Source organism: Euprymna scolopes, chromosome 4 (genome assembly GCF_053919585.1).
Source record: "Euprymna scolopes isolate OS-2025 chromosome 4, ASM5391958v1, whole genome shotgun sequence".
NCBI classification, from domain to species: domain Eukaryota; kingdom Metazoa; phylum Mollusca; class Cephalopoda; order Sepiida; family Sepiolidae; genus Euprymna; species Euprymna scolopes.
The window spans coordinates 70,975,374-71,002,665 of record NC_136485.1 but is presented as its reverse complement, the minus strand read 5'-3'; the positions used below and the strand labels follow the sequence as shown (position 1 = coordinate 71,002,665).

At 32.4% G+C, this 27,292-nt stretch overlaps 1 protein-coding gene across 9 annotated transcripts in view; it reads right to left on the bottom strand.

The window, feature by feature from the left end:
* The window catches only part of LOC145268387 (solute carrier family 35 member E2A-like), a 176,166-nt gene that overhangs the window by 62,454 nt on the left and 86,420 nt on the right, over positions 1-27,292 (bottom strand). For 3 of the 9 annotated variants that reach the window (XM_080123947.1, XM_080123946.1, XM_080123951.1), the window contains one exon: positions 3,033-3,114. The exons of the other annotated variants lie outside the window; for them this stretch is intronic. In XM_080123947.1, the coding sequence (XP_079980073.1) occupies positions 3,033-3,069 (37 nt within the window). In that variant the 5' untranslated portion in view covers positions 3,070-3,114. The remainder of the gene's footprint in view (positions 1-3,032; positions 3,115-27,292) is intronic. 9 annotated transcript variants of the gene reach the window in all.

Below are 27,292 nucleotides of genomic sequence, written 5' to 3'. Positions count from 1 at the left end.
TGGTAATGTTTACATCTATTGCAAATACCATTGCTTCGTTCATTTCAGCCATTTTGCATTATTTACATTATTATCAATATATTGCTACAATAAAATAAATTTTGTCGCAGTTTTCTTTTTATCGTGTTTGGTTTTAGCATCCTAAATTATACAATGATAAAAACTTACTAATCTCTTAGTAAAAGAACAGAAACTGTTGTCTGTACCTGACTATTAACAGAAAACCAACGAACCAATGATACTTTCATTACATGAAAAGATTCACAAAAAAAAAAAAACTGTGGCACCTTTTCCTTTGATTTAAAAATAAGTGATAGAGTTTTTAAAAAACATTAACGAATCAACAATATTTCCACTAGATGAAAACATTTACAAAATAAGCTGCAGCAATTATTTCTTTTTTTTTCTTTTGTAAACAATACCTGTTATGGTAACATTTTTTTTTTAAATTTGTCTTTACCATTAAATTTTTTTTAAAATCGTTCCAGCTTTCTCCCTTTAATATTTTGATTTAATAATAAATATTGTTGGATCAAGCATCTGAACTTATAAGATGAAAATATGAACGAATCTCTTACTACAAGAGAATTGTCTCCCTCTGCACAGTGAACTATTGTAAAATCGCGCAAAAGATTGTGTACTGCAAACAGACATCTTGCTGCTCAACAATACATACTACCCATGCATTTATGTCCCAGATAGCAGTTCCTTACATCTAAGTGGCACCGAGCCTACATTGGGGTGATTAGGCAAAAAAAAAAAAAAAAAAAAAAATATTTCTCGATTTTTAAGCATTTTCTAAACTCTTACTCTATCCTATTTTCTTTTTTGGTTTTGTTTTCCTTTGTTTTTAGGGGAGGCGCATTTTGGATTCTATTTTTCTGCCTTTTTCATTATTTTCTACTACTGTGGATGCTTCATTTGTTGACAAACTAACAAATAAAAACCATTTCTTTTTATATAAAACACATTTTTACACCTAAAGCCTGAATTACACCTAGATAATTTCTCATTAATTTTGATTCAGTTTAAATATCACTACATTTACGCCAGTTTCTTAAATTTTTTTTCTTTGTCAAATAATTTAAGTCGCTAAAGTACTAATTTACCCTTTATTATAATTGCCTATTGATAGACTTATTTGTTATATATTCGTTTTTAGTTTAGCATATTTGTTTTTGGTTTACTTCTTTTTTCAGGACTCATTATTGACATTGCTCAGACATTAATCTTTCTTTTTGATAATTTTTTACCTGAGCTCCAACTACACCATTTCCTTTAAACCGATGACTTTTATAGGATTTAGACTACACTGAATAACACATTCTCTTCACTTTGGCAGAGACAAGTAGTTTTTGGGATATGACTTACACTATGCATTGTTATTCACTGTTCTAAACGCACTATAAACAAGTCTACTTCTCTTCGCACAATCTTGTCACCCCACAATTTTTTTTTCTGGTTTATAGTCTTGGGGGAAAGGGGTATGCAGATAACGAATATCAAGGTTAAATTTTGGGCAAATACTTTGACAATCATAACATAGGGCGTCTATTCCAAAAGTCGTTACTATAACGGGGTTGGGCGTGTTTATTCCAAAAGACGTTCTTAACATTAGGACGTTGAGGATTGGCCACCGACAACAACCATAGTTTAATTTTTTTTTTACCTTTGAGTTTCCACCGGGCAACGCCGGTTAATGGGTCCTGCTAGTTTAAATATATTTTTGTTTCTTCATGGGTACATATATAATACAGATTTTTCTTTAATGTAGGAGGAATTTTGCATAAGAACCTAATTATTGAAAATTAAAATATATATAAGCAACTTGTTTTTCAATTATTTTAACAGTTAAGTCACCTATTTGATATTAAACCTTTCATTGGATATATTGGGTACCTATTTACTTATCTCCCCACAAGGGCAGAGAGATACAATGCCTGTTTTTAATGTGGGGAGAATCCAGCTCTCGAAAAGGGGCATTCTGGATTAGGATAGAAAAAAAATTGCCTCTGTCTAATGGGTTTCTTTTTCACCAAGAACAAAAACGATAAAGTGTAGTGTCAAAACTGATACTACACTTTGCTCCTAGCCAAGGATTGTGTAAATCGGGTATATCAGTTAAAATTGTATTGAAATGAAATATTTATCCAAATATTATTTGATTTATAACAGTTGAAACCATTGTTATCCTCTCCAAATTATTCCCCTAGATGTATCAAGGAGAGTCACGTGACATGAAGGACCATAAAGGACTTTGGATTGAAGGAGGCCATTAAAAGAATAACGTTAAGAAAAAATGAGGTACACTCAGTTCTTTTAGTTCCTTTATAAACAATCCTCATAAAAAAAAAAAAAAAAAATTTAAATCAGCATTTTTTTTATGTAACAGTTAAGAGTCGTAAATTAGAAATAAACAATTTAAAAAAATTATTTTAAACAATCATAAAGTTGACAATATTTTATGGGTGCTTGTTCATAACTACTCCCTCCTAAGAAAAAAAAAATTAAAAAAATATCTTTATGATGTATGTACCCTATGACACAAAGAAAATAGCATGTGCCAAAAACCATGTAAATTGATTAAGTAGTTTTATTTTTGTTTAACAAAATCATTTTTAAGTGATCAATTGGAATTTATATACATTACAATGATGTAACAGGCCGATTTGAAACTATTTCTGAAGAGCTATTTTAAGGGGAAGTTAACTGGTGATGTTTAGTCATAAAATTTGATTTTCCTTTTTCAAAATAAAACTACTTGATCAATTGGCATGATTTTTGGTGGACGCTATTTTGATCATGTCATGGGTACATCAAAGAATTTTTTTTTTTTTTGGGGGGGGGTATGAACAAGCAGCATTTTATGCAATATTTCGAAACATCTAAAGTGCAAGTGACAACAGTATAAAGCATTTAATATTCTTTTTTACATTTTGGTTTTCAGTCGAAAATAGTTTTGCTTGCAGAGAAGCTGCCATATGTGACTAAGAGTGTGATGTATATTGTATATATTCTAGAAAATCACTTGCCATAGACATCCCCTATTCTCGATGGAGCAACTCTCATCCTGTCGCTGTTAGTGACAAAACAACATTATAGCAGCTCACATATCTACAAAACCAAGGAAAAATAAAAATAAAAAATAAAATGAAAACAAGTTAAAAATAAATTGAAGTGAAGAAAAGAAAAAAGTACAAGTCTCCATCTTTGCAGGATATTTGCAGATAAAACTATTGTGGTAAACGATCTTGGGTTTTAACACAATATTCCAGTTAATATATTCTTTGACTGGAGATTCATTTTGTAAAAAAATAAATAAATAAAATATATTTTGAGGTGGGTTTAATTCCCAGTTTAAACTAAGGGACCAAAGTCATTTATACAAATCAGATACTGAACTGAGGATCTGATTTTCTGAAGATTCATAATTTTCAGTTCTATAAGCAAAATTCAAGCTATCCTTTTGAAATATTAAAATTCAGACATGCGTTTCTTTTAAAACAATCACCAATTTCTTTCATGATTAATCCTCTCAAGACACCTGTCCTTGCTGGGTCATGCTTTCCTCCACTGTCAACCAAGTCGATTCTACAAAGCAATTGCCCTAGCAATTTCACAGGGTTGAAAAAAGTAAAATGATGGATAATAAAAAGACAAAAAGGTATCATGTATATGTGTTATGTTGATTAATCGGACTATTATTCTCATCTTGGGTGTTATTAGCACGTTTTGGTCGCTGCAACCTGCGACATTCTTTGGGTGTTGAGACCTGCTTCTTTTTCTCTACTAAAGAAAAGAGGGTTGGCTCTGCATTACAAGAATTCGAACCGTGAGTTTCAGGGTGGGTCTGTAGATCATAAAGAAGGTTCAATCTTCAGAGGTCACTAAGATGTTTTTTAAAAGCTTTCTTATAACTTTCTTTCTTATATAATTTTTCAGGATATCTATACTAATTGTTAACATTAGTGAAAAAATGTCTTATGAAACAGGATTAATACCCATGCGTATTTGTTTTTTTAAAAAACACAATGCAAGGAGGCAACTCCAAGGGGGGGAAAAAAAAAGTGTTTTTTTTTTGTGAAATTACCTCCCTTGGGCTGGGCATATGTCTTGTTTCTTCTTTTTCAGTGCTTTTGTGATTAGGGGCATCCAAATGTAATTTAGTTCTTTACTGGGACAGTTAATAGTGTTATTTTCTATCATGTGTGCCACCTCTAAGTATTCTGATCCACCATTATTTGTATCCAGTATTTTGAAGAAGATCGCAGGTTGCAGCAACCAAAACGTTGTGCTAATAGCACCCAAAATGAGAATAAGAGTACGATTACTTAACATAACACAAGTATTCACATCTCAAAAATTCAGAATTGCAGTATTATGTATGGTTTTTCATAGGGAAATTAGGGTTAGTTCTTGGAAAACACAAGTGAGTTTACCCGTGTTCTTTTATAGTTTTAGATGTCGGAAGACTGCATGTATACCCCTTAAATCTCGTTAAGTATTATGTATAGTATGAAGTAATGGCCAGTAAAAACTTTACTTTTGCTCATCGCAAACAAGGCATATTACCACTGAAGCATAAATATACAAAGATCATTCCAAAAATAAAGCATCCTATTTTTTTTTTTAACTCAAAAAGTTGAAGAGCTACAAAAACGGAAGTGGTGCCATTAAAAAAAGGTGATATTTTGTATTCCAGAATTTATTTTTCTACGTTGCAAATTTGCCAGCAATTCAATGATGCATATTTGCTTCTGACACACATCCATGACAGGGATTGCAAAATCTGTGAGAGTGGATCTCCTAGAACTGCATAGAACCAAAACTATACCTCAGTCAACGACCGAGTCATCTCAACAATGGCATAAACTTTGTTGGCTTTGGTGCTGAGGGAAAAGAGCACTAATACTACTATTATATTTCTGATTTCGATGACTGGTATTCCAATTTATAAATGGATTTTCAAACTCTCACAAGTGATGATTACTTAGTGTTCTCTTGATCCCGTTTCCATCATTTTATTATTTTATTTTTTATGAACTGTATATACTTAGAATGTAGTAAACTATTTTTTTTTTTAATTTATTTTTGCATATTTTTTAAACTTAAATAGAAAAATAAAATTTTCATTGTAAAATAAGACAACTATTATATTGTTCAAATAACCAGTTATCCAGATTGGACAAAGTCATTCAAAAAATAAAAAATAAAATAAAAAGTAGCAAAGTACATTATTACATCCCCAACAACATGGTACAATAATAAAAATAAAAATTAGCTAATAAGAAGTAAAGTTTGATTTATTAGCATAAATGCTATTTAAATCCAACTTTTAAAATGTCAGACTTTTTTTTTCTTTATACATTTGATTCGTATTCTCATGCACATTTTCTTGCTACTTCTCGTTCCAAAGTGAAAATTCAGAGACAGTGGGATTGGCCCCAAAGAAACGGCACAGGTGTAATATGTAGAAATTTTGTTGTAAAGTAATCAGCAATCATGCATGACAACACCCAGACATGAGGCCCCCAGCCCCCACACTGTCACCCTGAACACTTTTTTTTTTCAATTTGGATACTGTGGCAAGAGTCCAGACTAATTTTTTCATTACTGTGTCAAAACTATCCTCAAATGATCTCTTTTTTGTAACATGACTACTCTGCAACCGTTTTCATTTGATCATATTACTAGACAAGTGGACTAATATGAAAATCCGAGATAGTTGTGCATTCCATTTGGCAGCCAGATCATGTCCAGTCTAACTTGATATTGAAGAAGCCATGCTCACAGCATGGGAAGATAAGACTGATTTCCATAATCATATGTTGGAACTGGTTGTCACTTCCAATTGTGCATTGAATAAGGTGTTGCCACAATACATGAGATTTATGGTAATTTCGCAGCCGTGATCTAATATTAATTCACTGTTAAATGATTAAGTTTCTAGATAAAACATTGGAAAAAGAGGCCTAAAGAACAAACCACCCATGAAATCGTTAAAATTCACGATCCTTTCCACAATTCAACCATATTTGCTATAAATAAATTTCATTTTACAAACTTGTTTTTCCACTCAGTTTCAGTAAAGAAACTTATTTTTTACTTTAGAGATCACCACTAATCAAGGTCCAGAGCCATTTGAGAATAAGGATTAATGAGAATGGAATGAATGCCAGCCAGAAAATGGGGGAAACAATATGGGAATACCAACATTATAATATATAATGCCAGCAGCATTTAATCTAGGCAGGTTGAACAGGCTTCTTCTGAAGGAAAGAGTTTCAATGGGGGGAAAAAAGTGGCTGGTTACTTTTAATGCATCTAAAACCAAGCTTCTATCTTGACATCATCAATGCTTTGATCCCCATCTGGCATCAATTGAAATGAATGGGTCTCATCTTGGGGAGGCTCCATGTTTTGACAAGCTTCTGGGCTTGACCTTTACTCCTGATCTGAGATGGAACACGTACATCAAATCCGTTGCCAAGGTCGCAGGAAAAATGGTGGCATTCTTTTATTGATCCAGTAGATATCTACCTGGTGATGCAATTCTCTACCTATATAAAAGCCAGGTGCATCCAAGGATGGAATACTGTTGTCACATCTGGGCAGGAGCTGTTAGAAAGACCTTATCCTGCTTTGACAGAGTTCAAAATAGACTTTGTAGCCTAGTAGGGGATGCCCTTTTCTCTTCCTTGTAACCTCTTTCTCACAGAAGAGACATTACGAGCTTGTCTCTGTTTTATCGTTATTTTCATGGCAAGCACTCGTCTGATCTCTAATCTATAATCCCCCCCTCTTCGCCAAAAATTCACGAGAAACACTCTATTTGCCTGCTTTCCAGTTGACTACAATATGGTTGTCTTCAAGTTCAACGTAAACAAGTTCTTGAGCTGTTCTCCTTAAGTAATCCAATTCACCAAATTTACACTACTAACGATTACTTTATTGCCCATTGACTACTGTACACTCAATCACCCTTATCCTTGAATGGCCTATGGGCCTTGATAAGTGGTAACTTCTTTGTAAAAAAAAGAAAAGAAAAAAAAAAGGAATATAAAGTTCACACGTGGTCCCAGTCAACATTGATCAATGACACAAACCACGTTTGATTACTTCTCATGCATTTCATGTTAAAAACTCGTCAAATTCATTCGTAAAGAATTTAAACAGTCAAGATGAAATCTTGCACAAACAGTGAAGGATACATGTAGACTTTTCAGGAAATCACATTTTCAGCACAAGATGAAATTCAAAGTTCCCATTGGAACAAAGGCCAATGTTCCGTTTACCCAGTAGATATTTTCTGCAGAACTGACGAGTTCCATTTTAAGTTCTTTTATATTTTATCAGATGATCAAAATCATGACATTTTCTTTACTGTTATGAATTTTTTAACACTGTAAAGAATATCTTTCAAAAGGTTGAGTGATATTTTTAGACTAGTGTTCAGGCTAGCATAAAGACTATAAAACCTTCCCAATTCGTTTTTTCCATAAAAATGATTTGTGGCTAAATGAAGCTTTTTCGTAATAAACATTGGAACAGCTGCATGCGATGACATTGGCACAATGAAACAATTTACTTCAAGTGAACCATGAGAAAATCAGATCCTAACTGTTGAAAAATTATGCGATTTCTGTCAAGATGAGAAACTATCTACTTTTTTGTTATTACACATGTAACAAAAAAAAAAAAAAAAATGAATTTCATGGATTATATATATATATATATATATATATTCATTCAAAATATACTTTAATACAAAGTAGTAACAGCAGATGAGAGTAAAATGTCCAAGGACAATTTAATAAAAGTAAAAGAAAAAGTTAGTGTGTGTGAATTAGTCATTGGTTTTTGTTGATTCTCAAGTGAAATAAAAATGATAATACTTCACTTGTATTTTCTTTTTCTTATAATTGCTTTTTCCTCTACTTTCTTTTTAAAATATTTTATATTGCTTTTTCTTCTCGCATTTTGTACATTAAATGTTCTCATAGTTCTCAACAATCTTTTCTGTGAGAATTGTTATGGGTATATTGTCAGTTTGAATCAGTAGCAAGTTGAATTCAAAATATTTATGAAGCAAGGTTTATCCTTGATACCATATTGAAATAAATTTTCTTTTGTTTAAATGCAGATGAGTATTTTATTTTATAAATCTAAGGGATTAAAGTTTCTTCTGGGTTGAAATGACTAACCATTTTTCCAACATGAAATTATCAAATTCCTCTCTGAGAGTAAATTTTGTTTATGAGATTATCTTTAACTGACAAGCAAGGTTCCTGCAATATTTGAATAGGAATATGTGACTAGAATCCAAATAATTATTTTATATCATGTGCCAAGTTCTTTGAATGTGTTTCATTCTATTTGTACTTGGGAACCTTTTATTGAATTTGACAGATTAAATGAATGCGTTTTTTATTTGGATAAAATCTCTCAACAACCTCTTGCTATCAGTAAGTATTATAGAGGGGGAAGATATTAAGACAAAGGCCATTCCAAAAGTAATGCATCTTATCTCTTTAACTCAAAAAATTGAAGAACTACAAAGACAGGAGTGGTACCATTATAACAAGCAACCTTTTGTGCTCCAGAATTTATTTTTCTACAGTCACCATTATTTTCAATGCACTTTTGACAGCAATTCAATGACTCATCTTTGCTTCTGACACGCATGACAAGGGTTGCTTTCTTAGAATCTCATACCGTCAATATCTGCAACTTAGAGATGAAATTTTCAGGTCATGGATGCACAAGTTCAGTCATCATAATACAATTTGCAATCCTCTCTGATACATTCGGGCAGAATAAAAATAGGAGCCATTACTTTTGGAACGTCCCTCATAAAAGTGTATATATATGCTGTGAATGAATGCAAGATATTTCAGATTTTAGGTTGGATTAATTAAATGTCACACCGATTGAAGAATTAAAATATGAGAAACAGTTAATATGTCAAATTCAATAAAAGGTTTCCAAGTACAAAATGAGTTGAAAATGGTTGGTAGTTAAATTGCCCAAACACTTTAATAATATTGTATGACAAACTAAAATCATAAAACAAAGATAATCTTAAAATAATTTCATATATATATATATATATATATATGAAATTATTTCAAGATTTCCTTTGTTTTATGATTTTAGTTTGTCATACAATAATATTAAAGTGTTTCTTTTTTCAAAATATACAAATGATGCAGATGTTATTAATTTTATTCATAAATCAAAAGTAGCTTTTGCACTTGAAACGTTTGAATGCAGGAATGTGATCTTAAATAAAATCAATTTTTTTTATTCTCTCATGGTTCAGGTATTAATGATATCCAACGGTGTTATGGCATCGTTCTGACCGAGGGAAAGATGAGGGAACAGCAGCTCAGATGTTTTGGACATATGCTGAGGGCAGATGATGAGGCTGATGTGAAACTTTTTAAAAGTAAAAATTACCAGGAAGTTACAGAGAGGAAGATGAACGATTACATGAGCTGGCACCCTACACAAATGTTTCTGTAAAACCGGCCTTCACCCAGATCAAGTCTATGATCGTGCCAAGTGGAGACAAAAACTCATTACTATGGACGCCATCATAGTTGAAGTCTAATGGAAAAAAAAAAAAAAAGTCGAGACTACATGATGTTAATCCTTAATTATCTAACAAACTGTAAAATATATTTGTAAGAATCACGAAAAAGGAAAGTGAAAAACGTCATGAAAATGAACATAGTTAATATTAAATGAATGTGGAAAAAAGAAAAGTACTCACTGTTTAAATGAAATCAATTTTTTCCCCCAATAAAGTAAAGGGCATGGAAAAAAATGTGTTGATATAGGTTTTTAGCATAAGCATATAACATAGGAAACACATGAAAGTAAATTATACATGTATATTTGCAAAACAAATTGCTTAATGCAATTAAAATAAAAATTGTTCTAAATGAGATTGTTTTATCAACTATTAATGATATGCAAATAATTCAAAGGAATTAGTAATTTAATAATAGTTATTAAAGATGTCAAATAGAAAAAAATATATTAATGTAAGCAGCAGAAGCTGTAAAAGTGATTAGCAAAAAATATCTGCATTTTAATAAAGTTCCAAGCTGGAATAACTTATGTGAAAAACATATGAAGCAAAATACATAAATCCGAGAAAAGAAAAATAGGCTAGTTAGAATCAAATATTAATTATCAGATTAATTCCTATCAATAACAAACCCAGAAAATCTAATGAGATAATTTTATATATTAAATTTTACTAATTTGAAAGAATACTGTTGCAATTATAGATTGCTACTTAATTGCTTCAAATAATTGATCTTGAACCCTGTTTAATAAATAATCCTATATTTCATTAAAATCTTGACAATCAGAAGAGTTTTGTTTTAACAGCTTGAAAATAGAAATGTCTGCTGATGAGAAATCATAAAGATCTCAATTTTATATTGAAAGCATTTAGACATTTTTAGTAAAATTATTCATAATATTGTCATGACACAACATATCAAAACAAAAAACAAAATCTAAGTTTTAATTTGTACTGGTATTGTTAATATTTCCCATATGAAGGAATTGAACCTTCAGAAGACTGTCCACTTAGAACCAATCATCACTTAGCACTCATCTGTTACACCACAGATCTTTGCAGAGAAAAAAAAAATACAAGAGTTTAACATTAGACTAATATATTAAAAAAAAAAAAAAGCTGAGCATGCAGGGTCCCCCTCAACAAGTGAATAAATCTGTTCTGACAAAACTTTACTTTCACCAGGACTAATGTTTGTGCAAAATTTAAAAAAAAAATTTTGTTAAAAGTTATTGAAAAAAGTGCAAACAAACGGACAGACAGGAGTGAATTACTAGGTCCAAACCTCCTTTACAGGGAGGGAGGGGGCCAAAAAAAGTATCAATTAAGTATGAATTTCAAAGTTTTGAGTGTGTGTGTATCTTTATAATTATAAAACTCTGCAGATCATGCTTGCATCTTGTCTTTGATAATCGGGTGATTCCATCTTTTAGAAAAGGGACAAGTGAATTTATATATAATATATGTAAAACACCATACTTATCTAATAGTTTGCTAGATAACTATCCCCCTGCATTGTATACACCCTATCCAAGATCTAATATGTCTATTGTTAGATGTCACATATTTATCTTGTTACCTAGCACCTCAATTTCTCTTCTGATGAGAAGCATTAGACTTCAAAATGCCTGGCATAAACAACATTCATAACCCCCACACACTATATTGTATTCCACCGTTTCAAACTGATTAATAAATCTATGTCCAATTGCATATATTTTTCTATTCTGTAATAGGAGAAAGATATATGCATGTGTATGGGCATGGCTCAGAGGCTAAGGAATAAGGGTGGAGAGTTGTATATTTTGGTTTCGATCCTACATTATGGCACCCAAGTCATATATATATATATATATATATTAGTTTTGATCTCACTACCATATATTAGGTTCAATATAATAATCGATAGAGAATTGTCTATATAATAATAAATACATAATCTACATGAATTAAAATCTATTTAAGCGTATCTTATGACCAGGCAATGCTGGGCAGCCTGCTAATACATATATATATATATATATATATATATATATATATATAAAATTTTAACAATATACAATTACTAGTAAAACCTCAGATACTGAGAAGAAATTTTAATTTTAATTTAATTACAGAAAAAAATGAGACTTCATTCTTTTTATACTCTTCAATATACAATCTTATTGCCGATTTCTTTCCGATTGTAATTAAAAAAGGTTTTCATATTAGCAGCTGGTTCAAGCAGGAGTACAATTTTTTTCAATAAACTATAGCAAAGTACACTAATTATAGTGCCAATAACGTCGTAGAACAATAACAAAAATGAGAACTTGCTAATATGTCAAATGCTGCCCACGTCCAACTTATTAAATTTACATTTCTATGGTCTATCTTTTAAAGATTGATATATTTCTCAGCAAGATTTTAGTAAAAAGTACAAACAGGATTTTTATATGCAAAAACAAAAAGAAAAAACAGGAAACTGTATAAGTAGATGTTTAACTTGAAAAATAAAAGCAAAATACATTTAACATATTTTGATGTAGAATTTCAATAACTGCTCACAAATTCATGTTCTTAAAAGATAGAATTCTGCTTATACTTTGAAAAAAAAAAAAAAAAAAAAAAAAATGTTGAATGCTTAAAAGGTTCACATTTATATTTTCCATAATAGTTAAATCTTAGAGGAAAACATCACTTAACATTCATTATTCTGATATAGATTATATTAGCATGGTAATGCGGTGTTGCTCGGGAATGCGAGATAGTTCTTTTGGGTTTGTTTTTTTACCCAACTTTGCTCGGTTTTGTTTCTCCAACATGTTGAGGAAAACCAGGTCCCCCCCCTACATTAGGGGGATGGTCCAAATGAAAGCAATTGTCTGATATTTTGGTTTTCACCAACATTGACCAAACGTCCATTGCTTTCTGGACATTCCCGGCCCCAGCAACTTAGTTTCACATCAGTTTCGTTTTTATACGAAAAAGCCCAACCAACACATGAGAAGCCGAAATAGCAATAATTTTGTAAAAATCGACGTAAATAAATCTAGCTGCGACGCGTGTTCGCAATTCGTACATATTATAATCTACACAGTATATAAAAAGTTCTAAACGATAGTAACCCCATGGGGAATCCCCCCAAAAAGCCTTTGCTGGATATACAAAAACTCGCACGCGCATTTTGTCTTTTATACATATAGATTAGCTGTACCTATCCAGCATTGAGATTCGTTAATTACGCAGTTTCAAATTAAAGAAAAAAGATGAAAAAGAAAGTCCATAACAAATCTTTTATATATATAAAAAAGCAAAATGTATCGTTTGAAAGCTTGGACTTTCCGATGACAAATATCCGAAAATTGGCCCAAAACATTCATTCTTTCACCTTCAACTGGGCCGGGTTTTTTTTTTTTTTTTTTTTTTTTTTTTTTTTTTACAAGGAGGGACTCACATTTTTTTGTTAAAATTTTGGCAAAGTCATTCACGCCTTGCAATGACTAAACTTAATTTGAATGGCAGCAACATCATATGTCACAGTGGCCACGGTCACTAAACCGGTTGCTTTTTTTTCACTTCCTTTTCCTCTTACTACTCCCCCACCCCTTGCATAGGTACTCGCTGCTATTTTCATTTTTTTTTTTTTTTACAGCATTTTGAAACATTTTATTTTTAGGGCTTACTTTACCATAAAACCTTCACACACTTGGGCAACGCTGGGAACCCCCGCTAGTCAAATATAAAGGAGATAAGTCATATTTTAAACTGCAAAGATTTATCCACCTTTCATTAGTCAAGTCATTATCAATTTTGACATTGTAACAATCTTCCTACTCAAACAAAACTGCAAACAAATTGAAGCGAAACACATTTTGGTATTGTAAAAAAATATATTGGAAGAGGAAAAAAGAAAATGGCTAGGTAGAACCAAATATCAATGCATTAGATGCAGTGCTATTTGGATCTAACTTAAAATCCAACAAGATAACTTTTATAGTTAAGATAGATTAAACGAAACATTCATAAAAATAGATGTTTATTGAAATTAAACCATTGATTCAAAAGAAACAAAAAAGGTTGAAATTTTAACAGGTGCTTTGCTATTAAGCAATTTTGATGATCATATTTGTGCCACAGGTTAAATTCATCAAATGTCTACAAAATAGATAACTATTTAAATCATTAACTTCAAATGTCAGTCATTTTTCAATTTTAATGTATACAAGATGAGCAGAGAGACCCGACGTTGCTCAGAAGGAGCAACAAATGTTTCACCCTCCCATATTTTATTGTCATCAAAATCAATTGCCTATTTTTCATTTATGAATGACTTTTACTGCAGTCCACAATATATTGCACTGTAGAGAATCTGTTGATTTTATAAAATTATTTTCATATAATGGCTTGGATTTAAGTTTAAAATGAAAAACTCAAGTTGTGCTCTAAAAAGAAACATCCATTTCTGAATGCGCCCATCATATCAAAAGAACTTACTGTTGATTTTATATGCCTGGCCTTATTGCTTGTATGATAATAAAATTTCTCAGATGAATGTGATGTTAGGCTGTAATAAGGTGTTAACTTTGGCAAAATCACCTGTTCCTTCTTTCATTGGATTATTTGGATTATCGACACTAATCAAAAAACATTCTAATACAAAACCTATCTAAGAACACTGCCAGACACAAAGTATCATTGAGTGAAATTTCATTAAAATCGGCCCAGCCAAAGTTCTTTTTATATAATAGATATTTTATTAATGGACAATGACTAGCAGTGCCTGTGGAAATTCAACGGCTGTTTTCTTCATCTATCTGCACAGATTTAACGTAAATTTTAGTAAGAAAAAAATCTGTCTTCTGGAAAAAAAATAAATAACCGGTCATATCAGTCAAATATTCATTGAATAAAACAAATGTCACTTTTTAAAGTTATTTAAAATTAAGAGGTTAATGTCGTTAGCTTAAAGGAAATTTATAGAAGGCAAAACAATGCAAAGATGTAATGGATAGACACTAGACACAAACTGGAACAAATTAAGACACATAATGGTGGAATAAGCTTTGAAGATTTATTAATGCAATATGTTGTTTTTGTTTTGTTTTTTTTACAAAGGAGTCCCTACATATCAAGACCCGAAAGCCACTCAAGGATAAATGAGCATACAGAGGACACCAAGACAACAGTGTAGTAAACATTATTTGTCAAAATTGGGTAGAATTTGATTGAGGGGACAGCTCAACAAGAACTTGTTTACATTAGACTTAAAGACGATCACCTAAAAGCAGGCAGTTCTAGAAAAGCTTTGTTCATGGAATTTGCATTTTGATTTAAACACAAAGAGGGAAACTTGAGAGTGGTTGTAGCTAGACAAGGGGTTTTTAATGAAGGTTTGACATACATTCAAGCTCAGATGAGCACTTACTATGAAAATAACAATAGAGTAGGGACAGGCTCACAACATCTCTTCTGTGGGAAAAAGGTTGCAGGGAAGAGAAAAGGGCATATTCTACTAGGTTTCAAAACCGATTTTGAAACCTGTCAAAGCAAGATAGGGTACTCCTGCCCAGATGTAGCAATAGTTGCATCAGTATGGTCAGATAGAAGTTCTGTATTATATGATATTTCGGGAAATTTTTCCTACTTCAGATTACTTTAATTATTTAATTACTTTACTTTCCTCAGATGACTTTAATTCAAACATGCATACAGGGCCATTGTAAACAAGAGTAGTTTTATTTGTTTGTTTGTTTGGTTTGAATTATAGCAATTGGAATTAAAATTGCATTAAAATAAAATAAGATTTTTATTCTAAAAGTAGGTTTTTAAAACCGATTAAATAGACTGGATAATATAATTTGATTTATGCCATCTTATTCTATTTTGCGTTGACACAATGAAACACCCACTCCCTGGATAAAATTTCTATTCTCAATCATCTTATCAGGTTCTCTGAGAAAGTATGCAAGTTAAGGTCTGTTTATTTGTTTGCTTTGTTTTTATGAGGGTGCGATTTTGGGAAAAAAATTAAAAAAATCATTTCAAACTGTGTAAAGTTTAAATCTTTGATATTTAATGACACATTTCTCTATTTTTTTTTGATCGAATGATCTCATCTTATATATACAGTAAAGTCAGAATTTCCCCTATTTCTTTGATTCTGTAATCAAATGCTGCATACAGAATTTTACTTAAAAAAAAATAAATAAATAAAATATATAAAAATTTAGTATTGTGTTTGAATTTACCGATTTTTATATATTATCCATTCAGTCATTCTCTCTCTTGGCTAATCAGACATCCCAGATTAATAAGTTCTCATCCTTCAACCCAAAACACCATAAAAAATGACACATATCAAATTAGGGTCACATGTTCATATTACACAATCTGTTTGCTCATTTTATATTAATCACTAGCCTAGGTGCCCAGAGTTGCCTAGATGTTTGGGGGGGGGGTTGAGGAAAAAAAAAAAAAACGGTTGTAGGCTAGGCAGGCAGGCAGGCTTGAACCCGTACAGTGAAGGAAAAAAAAAAAAGGGGGGTGATGTCTTTGCCACTGCGTCCATCGCCAAACTGGAAGTGACGAAGGTTTTAATTAAGGCTAGTCAATCGAAAAGAGGGGATGACTTTAAAAAATATCGCCAAAAAAAGTGACCCATCCCTGTTGAAAAGTGCCCAGCTGAGGGTGAAGGAATTAATGGTTTTGGCCAATTTTTCAATATTTGTCACCCAAAGGGTTGAGCTTCAAAACGATACCTATATCTCATGAAAATCTGCCGCCTCTGTCAAAAGTTTTAGGCAGACATACAAGCATACATTTAAATAGACAGGTGAGATTTATATTATAGACTAGCGAGGGTACCCGACGTTGCCCGGGTGTTTGGGGGTGTGTATGTAGGAGAGGGTTACCCTGCTTTAATATTAAAAAAAAAAACACGATGTTAAGAAAAATTGGAAAAACCAATACAAAGCAAAACAGCGAACGTAAAAAAAAAAACCAAAACATCGAGGCTAAGGCGGAAAAATAATGCCTGACACGTTACCTCTACGCCAAAGAGACATACAACTGAGAAAGGATAAAATTACACCTTTAAAAACACTTGCAGGTGGTTGAAATTAATGCGAACGTTTTCTGGGTCAAACATGATGTCATTGTCGTAATAGCAGGAGCAGAGAAAATGAAGGAATAATTTTTTCGGCACCCCTCCCTGTACAAAACTGATGCTTTCAGGGTGAAGGAGTTAATGTTTTTGGCCAATTTTTCGATATTTGTCAGGCAAAGGTTGGAACTTTAAAATGATACTTATCTGGCGAAAATCGTGTTTTGCGAGACATACAAACATACATACATATTTTCGCTTTTATATATATACTAGCGAGGGGTACCCGGCGTTGCCCGGGTGTTTTTCGGGGTATGTGAAAAAAACCCGAAGCCTTGATGACGTGCAGTTGGAAAATAGTAAAGTGTTAAAAAAACAAACAGGTGCGTGTTTTTGATTGACGTGACGTCGATAGGTATTCAGCAGTTACGATTTTGTGTGGGAAAGTTTTGAATAAATCAGTTTGTTTGTTTTTAAAAACTCGCTCCCTGTTTATTAGGAGGAGCGAAATGAAAGCTACAGTCTGATATGACGAAGTCGACATTGAACAAACGTTATTTAGCTCTCTTGAGACAACTGGCTTTCGGCCTATTATTAGAGTAGAGTTTCGCTTTTTTTTATACCGAAAACCGAATGTAACGCGTGCCGATGCGGAAAATGTGGAATAATTAATGTTTGAAAGTCAATAAAATTAAATAGAAAGGCGAGCTCCGTGGATAACTCTGAGATATTACAATTTATAGATGATATAAAAAGTTTTAAGAAGTTGTGAACCGAGCAAGCGCTTCTCTGAAAGAAGCCTTTCGTGGACATCGAGGAAAAGCATACATACATACATATTCGCTTTTATATGTATAGATATAGACTAGCGGGGCTTACCCGGCGTTGCCCAGGTGTTTGTAGGTGTGTGTGTGTGTTTTTGGGTAAATGAAAGAAAAATCGTTGGTTGTTTTAAAAAAACAACAAAAAAAAATGAAGCCTTGACGCACAGTTGGAAAATAGTCAAGTCTGAAAAAAAAAAAAAAAAAACAGGTGCCCGTTTTTGACGAGTTATTGACGTGAACTTTAAGTGCAGGACAGTATTTATCGCGAGTCTGTTGGCTTCTTTTTTTTTATACGAAAAAGCTTAATGCACATGCGGCGATCGTAAGCAATAGCTATTCAGCAGTTAACATTTTCTGCGGGACAGTTTTTAATGAGGTCAATAAACCGGTTTGTTTGTTTTTAACTAACTTTGAGGAAAACCAGCTCCCTGTTTGGTAGGGTGAGTGTCTCGTCTCGAAATGAACGCAACCGTCTGATATGATGATAAGCCGACATTGATCTAACATTAAATCGCTTTCTAGAAACTCGATTCGACTCACTGGCCAACGGCTAGTGAGTCGAATCGAGTTTCGCTTTTTTTATCCCGAAAAATGAAAGTAACACGTGCCGATCCGAAAATGTTGAACATTTAACGTTTCAAAGTTGGGCAAATTAAATAGAGGTGACCACCGTTGTTAAGTCATAGATATTATCATTTAGACGTGATATAAAAAGTTTTAAGAAGTTGTGAGGTGACTGATCGGTTCTCTAAAAAGCCTTTAGAAGACATACACAAATTTTCACTTTTATATATATAAACTAGCAGGGAGTATCCGGCGTTACCCGGGTGTTTGGAGGTGTGTGTGGTTTTAGGTAAATCAAAACTGGGGGGAGGGGGGATTAAAATAAAAAAAAAAATGTTTTGGTAGGTAAGTATGAGGATCAAACCCAAACCGTTGAGGCAAAGTTGGAAATTAAAGTGTGAAAAAAACATGCGACGTTAACCACTGGGCCAGTGCAAAATACTAACGGAAACATGTTTGAATTTATTTAATTACTTAGAATTGGCAGGTGCACGTTTTAATGACTTAATGAAGTCAACTTTGACTGCGGGGTAGTATTTTATTTACTGTGGGAACGCTTTTTTTATTTTTATTTTCCCAAGATGTTGTTGGGGGGGGGGGCCAGCTTCCCATAAAAAGGGGATTGTCCAAATTGAATAACAATTATCTGATGTAAGGAAAATATTTCCACATTGATCAAAGCTGATTGCTTTCAGACATTTCTGGCAATCGAGACCAGAAAAATACCGCCAGAATTAGTGTTGCTTTTATTATACGAAAAAGCCTAATCCACATGGGGCGAGCAAAAAATGTTGAATATTTATCTTTTCAAAGTGGAGCAAATTAAATAGACAGGCGACCTCCATTGTTAACTCGTAGATATTACTTTGTTTCACTGCGGGATCGTTTTTTCATTTACTGCGGGGTGCGGGGCAGTTTCGGCTTCCCCAAGATGATGGTGGGGGGGTACCAGCTCCCTATTGAAAGGGGATTGTCCAAATTGAATAGCGATTGTCTGTTATAAGGGAAAAACCGCATTGATCAAAGCTGATTGCTTTTGGACATTCCTCGCGAATTGCACTGGAAACGATGTAACAACCTTTGTATTAGTTTCACTTTTATTATATGAAAAAAGCAAATCTACACGCGCTGATCGAAAAATGTTGAATATTTAGCTTTCGAAAGTCGGGCGAATTGAATACACATGCAACCCCAGTTTGTAACTCGTAGATATTATGATTTCGACGTGATATAAAAAGTTTTAAAAATGAGCGACGGCCACAAGAAGCCGCCGAAATAAAATCCTTTTGCGGACATACACAAAAACAAACATACACACATTTTCGCTTTTATATTTATAGACTAGCAGGGGTACCCGGTGTTGCCCAGGTGTTTCGATGTGTGGTTTTGGGTAAATCAAAACAAAAGAATCATTGCCCGGGTGTTTGTGCCGGGGAGGGGGGTTAAAGTTTTGGTAAATAAGTAAGGATCGAACCCGAAGCCTTGAGGCGAAGTTGGAAAATAAAGTGTGGAAAAAATGAAAAAATAAAAACGTGCGACGCTAACCACTGGGCCAGAAAGAAGTAGCAACGGAAAGACATTTGAATTTATTTAAGTATTAAGAATTAGCAGGTGCCCATACTTGATGACTTAATGAGGTCAACTTTCACTGCGAGGCAGTATTTTATTTACTACAGGGCAGTTTGTTTTTTGGTTTTATTATACAAAAACGCCAAATCCACATGCGGCGATCGAAAAATGTGTAATATTTAGCTTTTCAAAGTCAAGCAAATTAAATACACACTCGACCCCCGTTCGTAACTCGTAGATATTATTTAGACATGATATAAAAAGTTTTAAGAAGGAGAGACCCCCACGAGAAGGCTGAGGAAAAAACCCTTTTGCGGACATACACGAAAATGCACACACAAACATTTTCGCTTTTATATATATATATAGATAGATTAGCAGGGGTGCCAGACGTTGCTTGGGTGCTTGGAGGTTGGGGGGGGGGGGTTAAAGCAGAACAGAATGGAAAACTTAACCCTGTTTAAATATTAAAAAAAAGAAAAAAAAAAGATAAAACAAAAAAAAAAAAACAGCGATTTCAACATTAAAACCTTAAAAATGGAAAAAAAAAAAAAATCTTTTGTAGGTGTAAAAGAAAAAAAAAGGGGGGGCAGGTAGACTCGAACCCAAAGCCTTGAGGCCAACATACAACTGTGCTACGGTGACAGAAGCAATGTAAGACATTAAATTTAGCAATTAAAAAGTGAAGGAGTTCAAACATGTGCTTGATTTTATTGAGGTCAAACAGAATGAAATCCCGCAGTTAACTATTTCTGCAAGACTTTTTGGTTTTATTTTTTCTCTCCCCAACTTGTTGGGGGGTGGGGGCAAATAAATAGCAAATGTCTGATGTGACGGTTTTCACCAACATTGATCAAAGCGCTCATTGCTTTTCTGGACGTGCTGCACGAGTGCCGAAGTTTGAGTTTCGCTTTTTTTATACTGAAAAGCGTGGGCCAATAAATATGGCGAAAATCGTGCGTAAAAGTTGCCCAAATTAAAGATACACACCGAGTCGTTTCGTAAATCTTAGATATCATCATCTCGGTAGCATATAAAAAGTTATAAGAATGAGCAACCAACCTGAGAACCACCCCGAAAAAAAGCCTTTGCCGAACAGACACAAAAAATGCACACATTTTGGCTTTATATATATATATATATATATATATATATATATATATTTTGATTATTTATATATATAGATCAGCAATTACACGATACAAAGACTTTCCAAACTTACATTTTCAGATTACAAACATTACACAAACATACACAATTATCTTTACAATTACCTTTGGATAACAAAATGTCTCCTACAAATGTTTTAAATTCAAATTTAAAAGACTACACTAGCATTTGCAGTACATGCCTGCTTAGATATTTTGTATACTTGCTGAAAAGAGGAAAATGCATATTCATGAGTTAGCAATAAGTTGCTTTGTGTGCAAGTATGTCTTGTGTACCAGTTTGTAGTAACAAATATCAGTTCTCATGAAAACACTAATGTAATTGTGGTGCCTCAAGAAAGTAGGATAGTTACAATCGAAATACATGTGCTCTTGTTTTAAGCTTTTTCTTTTTAGGAATACTACTTAGATACATTACTTTATTTACAAAATACATTCTAATAATTTATATATCTTTCTTTCAATGTTGGTGTATAGACACTTGTTTAAATCCCCACCCATAAATTAAAAGCAAATCACTGTGTGTACATTCATGAGAAGCTGTACTGTTTTAGTTATGCAACAGTACAAGCGTTTTAATATTCATTTTTTATATATTTCTCCTTTTTATTTTAATTTCATTTAGATTTTGCTTATTTCAATCCAGAGACGGGTTTTCGCACAAAATATCCACTTACTCTTTTCATTAAATGATGATCTTAATAATACTTAGAAAAATTATTTTATTTACAAATCCTCTAATCCCTAATAGTATGTTCCTTCCAGTGTTTGTGCTTCCCATAAAGAATAATTTTAAAAAAGAAAAATTTCACATCCCTACTTAAATATGATGTGAAGATGCTCTTTCATAGTTATAAAATATGAATATGTTCATTAAAAAATTACAGAATACCATATGTATAGATAGTAAAAAAAAATTGTTAATCCAATAAAAATACTCATGTGGTTCAGAGGTGGAAGCATTCTTTTCCTGGGAAACACCTGTGGGGAAGTCCCATTATCTATCTATAAAAATGAAAATAAGTGTGTGTACACATTTCCCTACACAATAAGTCAATTTTCAGTCTTCAGACTCGAAATTTAATATACAGGGTATTGAGATTTGGGAAAATTTTTGTAATCGGTTTCCGGCCAGAAATTTGGCTGTTGAAGGGTCAAAGTTCAACGATTTGATCTTTGAGAAGTCTACCAAACTCCTCCCCCAATTCAATGTATATGCAATGACAAAAAATGCAATTGCCTTAAAATAGTTTCAAAATTAATTATGCTTGAATCATATTAAAGTGAAATGATAAGAGACAAAGAAGGCAATTGCTATAAGCATTTTGGGACACAAACTGACCAAAATAAAGCTTCCTCCCACAATGTTTTATGACTAAATTTACTGACCAACAAGTTTAAACAATGACTTCAATAATATGAGATACAATAGTCCACACATAAGTTGGATATTTCAAATGGTTTTGCTGTATCACAGATCATTCCATTCAAATCTGGTTTATAGCGATTGCCTTTTCCAGCAACAAATTCCATCAATTGTTGTCAAACCTCAGAGTGGTTAGCCAACCTTTAACCGTTTCACTGTATTGTTTTAACCAAAAAAATGAGTGCTGATACAGGGTTTTTTTTTATATTGACTCCAGAGTGCCAACCAGTAACCAAAGTAGGTATCCAAGTGGTGATATATCCGAGCCAAAGAACATTGCAGTTGGTAATCTGGTCAGTCCATCTTACATGCACGAGCCAACAAATACACCATCAAATATGCTTATTTCGCATACATAGTTTGATCACATAAGAGCTTGGTAGCATATGTGCAACTTTAGAGCATAATTGCATTGATTTTTTTTTTTTTTTTTACCTTACTTCACGTTATGCTAGAAGCGAATAAATGCGTTTCGAGCAAGATTTATGTGAACGCTAATCCAACAGAAACTTTGACAGTTCTGCTACTTGAAGTAATCAACTGCCTCAAGATCTCCATTTAAAATTGATGTTAACGAGATCTATATCAGTTGACAAGTTTTTTGTTTTTGCTGTATTAAACTACTCGCAAACTTAAAAGCTGAATGCAAAATGATATGAAAGTTGGGACGTGACTCTTAAAGAAATATGTAGTCAAGATCCATAAGCATTAATCATTTACACTAATATATATATATATATATATATATATATATATATATATAGTCATCCACGTAAAGTACTGTTTCACTGTATCACAACTCATCAGTATGGCTAGACAAGCACATTTCTCCAGCTGTGGATCGAACCTACAAATAGAGTTGACAGTCGGCAGCTCTATCCTCAAGGCTACAAATCGGTGCCCCCAAATGACAAATGGACAGTAGCTATATAATACATAAGTCAGTGAAGTTAACAAAAACGTACAAAAACGCTTCAAACTGGAAAGCTTAGAAGTAATATTGTACATGAATATTAGCAAAGCATAATTTTTCCTCCCAACTTTTGATGGAAGATGTGCACTAATGTATATTTATGTATATTTATTTATATATAAAACATTCTCTACAGTTGCACATATGCTAAAAAAAAAAAAAAAAAAAAAAAAACACCATTTCTTTAACATCTTCCAGTTGTATGACTATTGTTTTTTTATAGTGATCATTTCAGAATATGTACACATTTCAAAAGTGTTCTTAAGATTATAAGCACAATACCAAATAGATTTTAACTAAAGTTTTCCTCATTTACTAATTTTAAAGAATAACAAGATAAAACAATATATATATATCGCCTGTACATAATTTTCATTGTATTATGTTCAGACCACTAAACTGCAGTTTTACCTAATTATGTCCCACAACAAAGTAGTAGAATCCATGTTTACTATTGTTTTAGTTGGGTAGCATGATGATGATGTGTGAATTTCTTTCAACGGTGAATCTCAGATGCATGTTCATATCAGATGTCTGCAGAGCATAACCTACGCATGGGATCTCTCCTTGCAACAACATTGAAGAACTATTTCCATCAACAGATCAGATCATTGAACAAGGGTCTTTATACAGCATTACGATACTTGATACTGACTCTTGCGGGATTTTATACACCAATATGATCTATTTTACCATGATGAATGGAACCAAAGACTTTAAAAAATATATTTCTGAAAAGTACAAAAATAAATTGGGCATTATGCCATTTAAAAGTGTTGGGGGGGTGGGGATCTATAGTCATTCTTGTCACTGCACCTTATATCATTTTCCTAGCTAGAATCTCCAATCACCATAATACTACATTCACTCCAGAGGTTTCCTAATTAAGATTCCCAAATCAATTTTTTTCATTTTAATATAAAATATGAACTTAAATAAATTGTTTTTATTGAAATAATTTTATTGGCGTGGGGTGGGGAAAAAAAAAAAAAAAAAAAAAAAAGTACAAAGAAGTAAGACTCGTCCAACCCTTTCTAAATGGTAGACCACCCACTATTTTCCGGTTTGATGGGAACCAAACAAAAGCAGGTCAATCTCTAAGTGAGGCTGAAATCTAGATGGAAAAAGGAAAAAATAGGGTGAAAGAGTTAGGGAGTATGTGATATTCTTCCAAGATGAATGCAATTTGAGAGAGGCCAAAGGCGAAAATCAAAAAGGAAAAAAATTATTGGCAAATTGTAGATTTTGCCAATCCAGTAAATCACTAAGTAGCAATACCACACCATTTTTTTCTTTTCATCAAATAAACTAAAATCAAGGATTATTGAAAAGAGCATAAAAAAAACAAAGATATATTATCTTTAGTTTTTTTAAGATTAGTTCATTAGAACTGAAGTTATGACCATTCAAAGTAGCAAAAAATGTGTTCACTGGACATTTTGTCTTAAGTCAGTCTTATTCAAATGCATATAAATAAGCTTGTGACTGAAAATGGAAGGAAATTTGCACAATTTACAGACTAACCCATCTTTAAAAAACTGTATTTTCAGATCTTTTTAACATATTAAGATGAAATTTTAAACAGATAATACCATGAAGGTTCAGTTGGCATTATTTACGATCATCTCACTTGGTAACTTGCATACTAATTAGCATATTTCGGTTTCATTTTAACAACTTTAAGAAGAAGCATCATAAAAACAGCTAAGAAAAATGGTAAGTAAGGCTTTATCATCATAAGTACTATTCTGAAGAACATCATCATTCGTCATTATCACATCATGAAAAATCCAAGATAGCTAGCATGACATGATTCAAAATAATTAAAATATGGCTTGTATCATATCAAATTAAAATTTTGTACAGATTAGAATTATGTTTTCAAGTACATACTTAAGTTTCATTTTAACTGCTTTGAGTAGAAGCATCATAAAAACAGATTAAAAAATGGGAGGTAAGGCTTTATCATCATGTGAAATATTATTCTTATGGACATCATTACACCATGAAAAATACAAGATGACGACTGGTAAATCCAAGATGGCCACCACGACACGATTCAAAAAAATTACAAAAATATGGCTTGTAGCATATCAAATGAAACAAAATATTTTCAAGTATATTAAACTAATTAGGAAAATTAAGTTTCATTTTAATGGCTTCAAGTTACCGTGGCAATTATTGGGTGGGTTTCGACCACTATTTTGTATAATTTTTTTTATTTTTAAGTCATTGTCAAAACTTCAAAGATTTCAAGAGACATCGCGACCATTTTCTCTTGTAACGCTTGACACTACTTGTTTTTCAAACAGAATAAATATTTACAAAACCAAAAGTTTATCGTGGTAGGTGGAAGAGTAACTAACCTTGCCTTTGGTAACATTTATTTGCTAAATATTTGTTTTTTGAACACTTTTTCATTGCTCTGTGGATTGTAAAACAAACGCAATGGTTTGTTTTGCAATCCACAGAGCAATGATACATAACGGCCGGAACAAATCTTCGGCAGACATTTTCATAGCAATCAGTTTCACTCCACGCGCAGTGATACAACAAACAGGCTGAAATATGCCAGAACACCTGTAACCGCCAAAATTCAAACAGTCGAGTATGCAGTTCTATGAGTAAACATCACCGCTGGCCATCCTCAGCACATACATCTATTCAGGCGTAAAACAGCTTCGCTGAGAATGCCGTGAAATATGTACCTTAAAAATGGAAAGTTACCATATCAAATGAGAATTATTTCTTCTTTTCAACAATGCTATGTCAAACTATTGTTTTCTTATGTGATGAACACACACACGCATGCACACATGATGCTTACATGGTTTAATGACTTTCCTTTCCCCCAAAAAATACCATGTGTGGCCCTCTGTTCATATAAATGTTATCTTCAACTCCATACCCTTTTCACAAGACACTCATTTAGCTAATCCTGCCTAATAAACACTTGTTGCAAAAAAGACCTTAATGTTGGAATGATTTGAATTAATGTTTCTTAAACACATAAATGCGATCTCAAGTTCTTTAAGTGTTATTGTTTTTCCAAAGTTATTCACATTTTTTAAATCTTATATATTTGAGGATGTGGTTTGGTGGAAGCCTTTCGGAAATCAGATTACGTTAAATTTACCTTTAACGGTCCCATGGATACTCTACTACTTCTAGAGATTTCTGCACCTGCAACCTCGGTCCTAAAAATTGATAGATCCCGATTATGAATTGGTGAACACTGACTCACACCCTTAATCTATAAATGATATCATAGACAAGATAAATTATTCTTTTACTTAACTGGATAAGTAGTTTGTGCGTTTTGACTCATTTAAAAGTGTTTTTTTTTCTTAAATCAAGTGGTGTCAAATAAAGCTTTTAGAAATAAAATTAACCAAAAACAATTCTTAACGAAATAAAACAAAATTACAGGGTTATTTTTGTAGCATTATTTTCAAGTTAAATTCAAGTTTTATGATATCCTTTTTTATATTACATTGTTAGGTGAAAGTACAGAATAGTTACAAAACACCTTATCCCCATGCTAAGAATGGGTTTCTAAATAAAGCGTTTCAAGAGTTTGGCGGATTCTGTTTTTGAGTCGCAACTCCCCGCCACCACTTAATTTACCAAAATTCAGGAAATCAGCCAATTTTAATGAAATTTTCAGTATTTATTAACAATAACAGAATGTAATTTTTATGCACATTTATATTATAACATTTTTGGACGTCTTGTTTGTTGTATTAAACATTCACATCCTGTTTAAACATGTTTTTCATTTATTTTTATACAAACAAACTTTCAGTACTTATGCACTTATGTTACCGTTCGGAAATAATGTTATTTAGAAATCCACTCATAAAACGAGAGGGGAGGGTATTTTATAATTATTCTGTATTTTCACCTAACAATTTAATTATAAAAAAAAAAAAACATACTGTAAAATTTGAATTTAACTATCTACAGAAAACATGGGATAAATTCAGAATAGTTAACAGTCAAGAACTCTTAAAACAAAATGTTTTCTAGATAATATAAAAAAAAAAATCAATAAGTTGAAACATAATATGAACATTTTGTTTACATGA